The 9,102-nt window shown below is 59.3% G+C and overlaps 1 protein-coding gene and 1 non-coding gene across 2 annotated transcripts in view; both read right to left on the reverse strand.

Moving 5' to 3' along the window:
- Med24 (mediator complex subunit 24) overlaps nt 1–9,102 on the reverse strand; it is a 21,617-nt gene that overhangs the window by 4,302 nt on the left and 8,213 nt on the right. Inside the window, exons 4-19 of the mRNA XM_010620012.2 lie at nt 7,289–7,327; nt 7,068–7,141; nt 6,563–6,783; nt 5,174–5,285; nt 4,933–5,083; nt 4,739–4,852; nt 4,123–4,170; nt 3,666–3,748; nt 3,398–3,484; nt 2,587–2,698; nt 2,153–2,295; nt 1,487–1,524; nt 1,080–1,162; nt 688–866; nt 506–605; nt 2–175 (exon numbers count right to left, since the gene is read on the reverse strand). Of these exons, the coding sequence (XP_010618314.1) occupies nt 2–175; nt 506–605; nt 688–866; nt 1,080–1,162; nt 1,487–1,524; nt 2,153–2,295; nt 2,587–2,698; nt 3,398–3,484; nt 3,666–3,748; nt 4,123–4,170; nt 4,739–4,852; nt 4,933–5,083; nt 5,174–5,285; nt 6,563–6,783; nt 7,068–7,141; nt 7,289–7,327 (1,758 nt within the window). The remainder of the gene's footprint in view (nt 1; nt 176–505; nt 606–687; nt 867–1,079; nt 1,163–1,486; nt 1,525–2,152; nt 2,296–2,586; nt 2,699–3,397; nt 3,485–3,665; nt 3,749–4,122; nt 4,171–4,738; nt 4,853–4,932; nt 5,084–5,173; nt 5,286–6,562; nt 6,784–7,067; nt 7,142–7,288; nt 7,328–9,102) is intronic.
- On the reverse strand, nt 1,225–1,326 carry LOC117285924. The gene has a single exon (XR_004517052.1). It is a non-coding gene; the product is annotated as a small nucleolar RNA SNORD124 (small nucleolar RNA).

Genomic DNA, 9,102 nt, shown 5'->3' on the forward strand with positions numbered 1-9,102 from the left:
TCTCGTTGTAGAACTGCAGGGTGTTCTCGCTGTAGAGCGGCCCCGCCAGCTGGCGGATCATCTGTAACGACTTCTCACGCTCGTCCAGGCCCAGCATCCGGACGTGGGCCACGAGCCAAGCCACAGCGCACACAGCCAGGCTGCATACCTTCCCCTTGATGTTGTCGGTGATCTTCTGGGGGATGGAAGGGTGGCTGGGTCACTCTTCCCCTTCCCTGGCCACCATTTCCCGGCCCCAGTGTGGCCGGCGGAGCCTGGCCCTCTGCACCGAGGGACTACCCGTTCTTTACTCCTGAGGTTTGGTTTGTCTGGACACAGGGTCTCCCTGTGTAGTGCAGGCCGGCCTTGAACTCACGGTGTAGCCCAGGCTGTCTCAAACTCCCAGCGATCCTCCTGCCTCAGGCTCCAAGCACTGGCATGACAGGCGTGCTCCACCATACCTGGCGGTCTTATGAAACCCAACGAGCTCCCCACGCGTGCTCTGCTCGGAGGCACTGGTCCCTACCTGGATGGACTCGAAGGCCAGCACCCCGTTCTCCCAGGCATTGAGGATTTCCAGGATGGCGGCCGAGATGCTGAGGCAGGCTTCGTGCCACTTCATCTGCCTGTGGGGTGTGCAGGAAGTCACCGCAGGGCACACGTGCGGGGTGCGGGGACAGCCTTCCCCCACTGCCACCCACCACTCACACTAGCTTCATCTCCGAGGAGTTGTTGAGCAAGGCCACCAGAGACTCCACTTTGGTGGAGTCGGGCCGGAAGCAGGGGTGGTCGGGGTTCAGGATCTTGCCCTCCTCCGGCATACAGGTCTGCATCCAGGTCTCAAAGAAGGGCACCTCGGCCCCAGAGCTGGCCTCGGACAGGATCACCTGCCGGGTGGGAGAGCCTGCTCGAGGCCGACCACTGCTCTGCTGCCACCTGGTGGCCACCGCAGGTGTTGCATGGACCCCTGGGCACTGACACAGCCCAGCACAGCCAACTAGGCCAGGGCTGCCTGGCTGTGGGAGGTGTGGGCGACATCGGCTTCCTCTGCTTCTGCCCACCTGCGTGGTACTGCGAGGCTACCCATGCTCCTGTCTCACCTCCGAGCCATAGGTCTGGGCCACGTGGCACAGCATGAGGAAGGAGATGTCGAAGAGCAGGGCCCGTACTGAGGCTGTTTTGGCTGTGGAAAAGGACGGGGACGCTCAGCCTGGGCAGCCGGGCTGGCCAGGCGGGGAAAGAGGGACTCGTTCAAGGAAGGTCAGGGAGCAGAGGGCTCCTTCAAAGCAGAGGCTCAGAATCCTTTTCTTGAGTATCAGCTAGAACATCATCCCTTCCTGGGGTCCAAGGCTTCTAGAACTTTCTCTCCAACAAACGAAGGATGAAGACTCCCTCCCACTGCGCTGGGCTCTCGAGGCTCCCAGGGCCTCAGGTGGCCTGGGTGGGGAGCACCCAGCACCAGCACCCAGCAAGAGCACAGGGGCCCCTCGGTCCCACGCCCACTTACTGCTCTCTCCCGGCCCGTGTGTCGTGAACTCGTTGAGGCTGCGGAGGGAATGGAGCCAGTTAACTGACAGGTTAAACGGGATGAGCAGGGTCACTATAGGAGTTATTTCTACAGTTCCAAGATTTCTAAGGCCTGGAGAATGGCTCACAGAATAGAACAATGTCCTATATGTCAAGTTCCAGATCAACCACCAATGCTGTAATCCTGACACTTAGGGGGCTGAAGCAGGAGGGTTGCCATGAGTTTGAGGCTGGCCTGGTTACACAGTGAGTCCTAGGCCATCTCGAACTGTACCATGAGACCCTGCCCCAAAGTGAAAAAGCAGAAGACAGCTGAAGGATGTAGCTCAGTGCCAAGTGCCTGGGTTCAATCTCCAGCACAAAAGAGAAAGAACATTCAGGTGAACACACAGGCGGGAGTCTGTAACTGGTAACTGGTAACCAGGCTAACCCAAACTCTTCCAGGCCTGTGGCTCCCAGCCCTGCGGCTCTCAGGGTCTCCAGGCCAGGATCTAGATGAGGAGGGAAGAGCTCCTGGGGCCAAAGGAGGTGACCCTGGGCAGAAGGCTCTGCTTCAGCCTCGCCTGGGGGAGACCTGGCCAGGTGCCTCCCTCCTCCCCGGATGGCCCCGGGCTCCCCTCTCAGCTCAGGGCTCGGCTGTCCTCACTTGATGAACTTCCGAGCGAAGGATTTCAGCTTCCCGGTGGCAGCGGCGGCAGCCAGCAGCAGGTCCAGGCTCTTCCCCGACAGCATGTGTCCCAGGACGCCCAGCAGCCCCTCAGGGGACTTGGAGTGGTCTGCGTCCATGGTCTGGGAACAGGACAGGAGATGCAGGACTCTGAGGACCCAAGACGCAGCCGGCCACCTCCTCCCTGCGTCTCTGCCTGGCACACACACCACTCCTTTCTGATTCCCACCTGGAAAATCGCCCCCGAAGTCCTCCCGTGCTCTGCGATGCATCCCGGCTAACTGTGGGTCACAGTCCTGCGGGGTCCCGTCCAGGCCCCTCCCCCAGGACCCAGGACACGGGGACACAAAGGTCAGCCTGCAGGGGCAGCGGCTTCCAAAGCAAGCGTGGAGAGGAGCCCAGCCGGCACTCACCTTGAGGATGTTGGTGACAGTCGGCTCTGCCCGCAGGATAAGCCCAGGGTTGGGCTGGATGTTGGCATTTTCTGACGACTTCAGCTGTGGCGCCTGCTCCCGGTCCGCCTTGCTATGGCCATAAGTGGTGGCCGCGAGAGGGGAACAGATAAGGGAAGGCGCTGACACTCTAGGCCCCTCAGAGCGAGAGACGTGCACAGGGACGTGCACAGGACACCGGGGAGGTCGGGACACAGAGCACTTGCCTCACATGCACGAAACCCTGGGTTCAAGACCCAGACCACCAAAAATATGAAAATAAAACAAGACTCTTTGGGGTTGGAGTTGGGCTGAAGTTTATGAAAGGGATTTCAGTGCAGTGCTGCTGTCACTCTGGCAGCCATCGGGAATCGCATCTATTTTGAGAGTTCACTTACAATTAAAGGAAGAGTGAGGACTTTTTCCTTTTAATCACAAAGGAGGCTGAGTTAAAGAGCAGCTAAGAGAAAGTCTTGTCTGGCTGGGCGTGGTGGCGCACACCTGTCATCCCAGCACTTGGGAGGCTGAGGCAGGAGGATCACTATGAGATCGAGGCCAGCCTGGGCTACAGAGCGAGTTCAAGGGCAGCCTGGAGTGCTCACCTAGCACATATGAGGGCCTGAGTTCAACTCCACAAAGTGTAAAAAAAAAAGAAAAAAATTAAACAAACAAAACCAAAGACTGGCCTGCGGAGGTCAGCGTCCTCTTCTAGCTCCTGATCTCTGTGGTCCCGGACCCGAGATGGAAGGGAGAGGCGCAGAGGGAGGCCCCGGGCGGGGAGGCACCCACTCACCACTTGGCCATGAGGTTGGCAAAGTTGGCCTCGGACAGCAGCCCCTGCTTGTTGCACTCCTGCAGGAGGAAGTTCGTGCAGTCGCAGCTGGGGAAGCGAGGCCAAGAGGCGGGTCAGCACTGGGGCCTGAGGATGACCCGTCCGCCAGCCCCAGCCTCCTTCGGGTGCCCTGCAGGGCAGAGGGGCTGCAGTGCTCGGCTCCGTGCTGTCCCTGTGGGGCAAGGGGCAGGCGGGTGGCCCTCCCTGCAGGGTGGCGGGACGTCCCTACTTGCAGCGTTGGTCGGCTTTATCCAACAAGGGTGTGAGCTTCAGCAGGAACTCGAAGGCGCAGTTCACATCCTCCGTGAAGTCCTGCAGGAGTCACAGCACCCGCTGCTGCACAGTCCTCCCCGCCTCCGGGCCCACCCTGCTGCACACTGGAGCCCGGGGCTGGGCAGACACTCAGGCTCTCCCTGCTCCCCACGGGGACTCCCAGCCCCGTCCTCAGGGGCAACCCTGCCAGCCGGAGCCACGCCCGGGCCTCTTTCCATGTGGATCTGGGTGTGTGCGAGGATGCATATGGATGTTCCAGTACACACACACACACACACACACACACACGTACTCCTGCCTTCTCCCGGGCACAAGAACACAGGCCACGCTGGGCCTAAGGGACCCTTCCTTGCCTGTCTCTTGGGGCAGAAACAGTCTCCCCTGCCCCTGCACCCCTCCCTTCTCCTGCTCACCCTGTCCCCGTGAGAGTATTTCTTCAGCTTCACCAGCACCTGCGGGATCTAGGGAGGGAGGCAAGAGGACAAACAGGAGGGTCAGTTTTCTTTCACCCACTTCTGAGGCCCCCCATGTCCTGCTCTGGCACTGAGTAGGAAACACTCCAGCCCCGGTGGCAACAGTGCTGCTAGAGCCCAGTAAGAAAGTCTGTGGGTGGAGCCAGGCGTGGTGGCGCAAGCCTGTGCTCCCAGAAGTTGGGAGGCCGAGGAAGGAGGATCTCAGCAAGTTCAAGGCCCGGCTACATTGTGAGTTTAAAGCCACCCTGGGCTTCATAGGGAGACCCTGTCTGCTAAAGAAAAAAAGAAAAAAGCAAGCTTATGGGCACCCAAGGACCCAACTCCCCTTGGCCCACAACACATGGAGACCTCTCCCTTCTGAAGATGGCAAATGGCATGGCTAAAGCGGGCACCAGCTGCCAGAGGACCAAGGCCTGTGCCCCTGCTGCCCAGCCCCAGCTGCTGAGGGGGCCGCCCATGGCCAGGGACACCGGGATGGGATGGGAGCTTGCGGCGGAGACCTGGGGAAGGCAGTGCGCGGGTGTGTCCCCTCGCAGCGTCCCCACTCGGCCCGCACCTTGAGGTAGGTGAAGGCGGTCCACTTGAGCTCCTCCGTGCCCTCGGGGGACTCGATGAGCCCCACGAAGCAGGCCTTCCAGATCTCCAGCACGAAGAGCGGGGCGGGGATGTGCTGTGGGAGAGCGCGGGGCTGAGCGCGGGGCTGAGCGGGGCGCGTGCGTGGGGTCCCGTATCCCGGGGCTGAGGCCCCACCTGCATGCGCTTCACCATCATCAGCTGCTCCACCAGCGGCTGCGTCTCGCCCGTCAGGTTCATGGTGCCCTCCAGCAGGACCACCGCGTGCACCGTGGGGAAGCCGGTCTCGTGCAGCCGCTCCGAGTGCACGGACAGCATGCTGGGGATGCTGGGGGAAGGACAGACAGAGGCCCAAGGGTTGAGGGCGGGCGGAAGGCGACACCCGACCCGACCCGACCCGACCCGACCGGGCCGTCACCTCCTGATGAGCCCGCCGCACTGCTCCGCCTGGCTCCGGAGCTGGGGGCTGCTGAGGTTGCCCAGGGTCTCCCCGAGCTTCAGGAGACACTGTTCGATGGCGGTCCAGGAGGCTGCGGGGAGGACATGGTGGGGGTGCTGGGCCACCAAACTGCACAGGGCGGCTGCGGGGGGGGGGGGTTTTTTTTTCAGGGCGGCTGCGGGGGGGGGGGTAGGCAGCATGCGCATGCGCATCCCTACAAGGAGCGCAGCACCGGACAGTCGCCTCGGCCAGTCTGGCCCTCGCTGCTGTTTTTCTGAGATGGCTCTCAGCCCGGCCAAGCCCCCAGGCCTGTTCTGCTTGCACTACAGGGCCGGTCTAACCCACTCACTCCTAGGGCCACACTCGGGGTCTCTACCACACGGTAGCCCTTAACTACAAGCCACGTCTACTTCAGCTCCAGAGGGTCAAGTGATGAAGAGTGACATCGGCTACCTCAGCGACCTCCATGGGGCACAGGGAGAAAAAGAGGCAAGCTCTTGAGACTCATTAAAATTCAGTATTCTACTGGGCCTAGTGGCTCATGACTAATCGCAGAAGTCTGGGAGGCTGAGGCAGGAGGACTGCAAATTGAATTCCTGGGCAACTTAGTGACTTAGCAGGGCTCTGTCTTAAAAATTTAAAAAGGGGCTGGGGATGTAGCTCAGTGCAAAGGCTCTGGGTTCAGTTCCTAGGACATATGGGGAAAAATTAAGTATTCATCCACTTTTCAGCCAGGGACATTTCTCAGGTGCTCACAGTGGGCAGAAACCGAACGTGACTCATTTTGACACTGTAATTCTTTTTCTGGGCTTCCCAGACGAAACCCACGTGGAGAAGTAATCAACTAATTTCCTAATGAGACATGGGTTCCGTCCGCCCTGGCATCCCCTCAACCGCCCCCTCACTGCCCCTCCCACGCCACCACAGCACTCGCCACACTGCGGCCTGGGGACCCTCCTGCCAGGAGACGCCCCACAGCCCTGCCTGTCCCTAGCTCTGCGAGGCCCCACAGTTAACATCTGAAGCTGAGTCGGAGGCGGCAGGCAGAGCTGTTCCGGTCACGCTCAAGCCTGAGTCATTTGTGTGCACAGTGAGTGAGTGGAGACCAGAGCAGGCGGCTCACGCTGCCCTCTAGCTGCAGCCTGCGATGCACTGGCCTCGAGCCCCTCTGGTGGGTGCCCGCTGAGGGCAGGGACCCTGCCAGGTGCCACCTGACATGAGTCCCAGCACCAGGCTTGCTCAGGAAATCCCCGCTGGATGACTGGCTCCGAGCCACCCGCCCAAGTCCCTGGGCTGTGGGCACCACTCACGGGGAGGGAGGAAGGAAGCCATGGTCTCAGGACCTCCTTTCCCCATCCCCAGACATACAGGCCTCCTCCAGCTTGGCGATGTGCAGCAGGGCGCGGTTCTTGGTGCTGCTCAGGGTCTTCTCCAGGCGCTGCAGACACATGGCAAGCTGCTTCTCTGTGGTGGCCTCCGGGGCCTCCTGCAGCCGCTCGGCCGAGGCTGCCGTGCAGCGCAGCAGCCAGTGCAGGGCGTTGAGCAGGGCCCGGCACAGCCCGATGCACTCCTCAGCTTTGCCGTGACAGCTGTGGGAGAGGAGGCTGAGTCTGTCCAGGCTCCAGAGGCTGAAACCCGACCCTTACAGACGGTCCCCAGAGCCTTGGGCTCCCAGCTAGGGAAGAGCTGGAAAACCAGCCAAGACCCGGGAAAACACCTAGCCTGGCAGGCTGCCAGCAGACAAGATTCAAAGATGCCAGCCCAAGGGAAGAGGAGGCAGCTGGAGCTCGGGGCGTGGAAATGTGGGAGCCCGGGCTGGACTCTCCCATGCCCCAGGAGAATGCAGGAGCATTAGGTCCTCTCCCGCCCTCACCTCAGCCGGTCACAAAACATGTCCATGATGTCCAGCAAGGCCTGGACACACAGGTCCCGGGAAAAGTCATCAAACTATGGAGAGAACGGAGGAGAGGCTCCGGGAGGCCTCGGACCCTGGGAACTGGCTCCCTGCCAGCCCCGCCTCCAGGGGAAGCCGCCTCAGAGCACAGCAAGGGGCCGGCGCCCACCCCACCCTGCTGCAGGCTGGTGTGGTCATACCTTACTGATGGCTGTGAGGACGGAGGAGTAGGACACCATCTAGAGGGGAGGAAGACGAGGGTCAGACAACTAATCGCCTGCTCAGGAAGAACAAACAGGGCTGCTGAGCATGGCCACAGCTCGGAAACCTTGACCCATTCCTTCCAGAGGCCACCAGCGGCAGCACACATCTGGGATCCCAGCCTGGGTTCAAGGCCAGCCTGGACCAAAGTGAGAATGTCTCAGAACAAAAAAGGGGGCCTGCAATGCTCTGTGCTGCCTGCTTCCGCCCGTCGGACACAGTCGAGCACTGCCTGCTGCACCTTAACAAGCTGCTCGCTGTCCAAAGCAAGCACAGCTGAGTGGACCATGGGTGTTCAGAAGATCCAGAAAGAATGGACGCAGGATGGGCGTGGTGGCGCACACCTGTCATCCCAGCACTCGGGAGGCTGAGGCAGGAGGATCGCTGTGAGTTCAAGACCAGCCTGGGCTACACAGTGAGTTCCAGGTCAGTCTCAACTACGTAGTGAGACCCTGTCTCAAAAAACCAAACCAAAACAACAAAAAGAATGGACGCAGTGTGGCTCAGTTCCCAAGCTTCTTTTCTGCTGAGGATGGGGCCTAGGCCCAATGCACACGGCACACAAGCTCTGTGGCCGAGATGGCCCAATCCTAACCCTGTACTTGTCAAGAAGTGACCTTGGGGTCAGGGACTTAGCTCAGTAGTTCCACCACCTGCCTTGCAAGTGCAGGGACCCAAGTTCAATCCCCGGTACAAAAAAAAAAGAAGAAAAAGAAGTGACTTTGACCAGCAACCACGCCTGAAGCTGAAGCCCTGGGTTCAAACCCCAGCACTGCCCAGAGAGAGAAGGGTGACCTTGCTGCATGTGGTGGTGCACAGCACTGGAGCCACCTCAGGGGGCTACGGTGGGAGGAATCCTTGAGGTCAAAAGTTCGAGACCAGCCGCAATAACACAGCGAGGCCCCCTCCTACAAAAGAGTGATCTTATTTGGGCAAAAACTACAGATAGACAAATATTCCGTGCACTGACTTGGGGAAACCATAGTGTAAAATCAGGAGTTTCACCACACACACTCCTGCCCGCTTACAGCCTCATTCTCCAGGACTGGTCCCAGACCCTTCCCTGACCAGCCTGAACCTCCACTGAGAGCCAAAAACCTTCCTCTGTGCTCTCGTTCAGGGACTGTCATGACCTTGGTGTTTGTAGAATGAATAAATAAATAAAAATATTCCCTTGGATTAGCATTTCCCAAAGTAGCTTCCAAAGCTGCACGGTCTAGCCGGGCACGGGGGCGCATGCCTGTAATCCCAGCACGTGGAGGCTGAGGCAGGAGGATCGCTGTGAACTCGAGACCAGCCTGGGCTACAGAGTGACTTCCAGGTCAGTCTCAACTACACAGTGAGACCCTGTCTCAAAAAAAAAATAAAACAAAACAAAGCTGCACTGCCTAATAGGGAAGCCATTAGCCATATAATGATGTGTGAGTTTAAATAAAGTTAAAGAAAGTGAAAAATCTGAACTGGGCATGGTGGTGCACAGCTGTAATCCCAGCACCAGGGAGGCTAAGGCAGGAGGATCACAATTTCAAATCCTGCCTGAGCAACTCTGCAACTTACAATACCCTGTTTCAAAATAAAGAATAATAATAATTTTTAAAAAGGCTAGGAGCCAGATGTGGCAGCAGCACACGCCTATAATCCCAGCACTAGGGAGGCTGAGGCAGAAGGATCGCTCTGAGTTTGTGGCCAGCCCAGGCTGCATAGTGAGTTCAAGGCTAGCTTGAACTACACAGTGAGATCATGTCTCAAAAAA

The sequence above is a fragment of the Fukomys damarensis genome, unplaced genomic scaffold (assembly GCF_012274545.1).
Source record: "Fukomys damarensis isolate Sample0158 unplaced genomic scaffold, DMR_v1.0_HiC HiC_scaffold_13, whole genome shotgun sequence".
NCBI classification, from domain to species: Eukaryota; Metazoa; Chordata; class Mammalia; order Rodentia; family Bathyergidae; genus Fukomys; species Fukomys damarensis.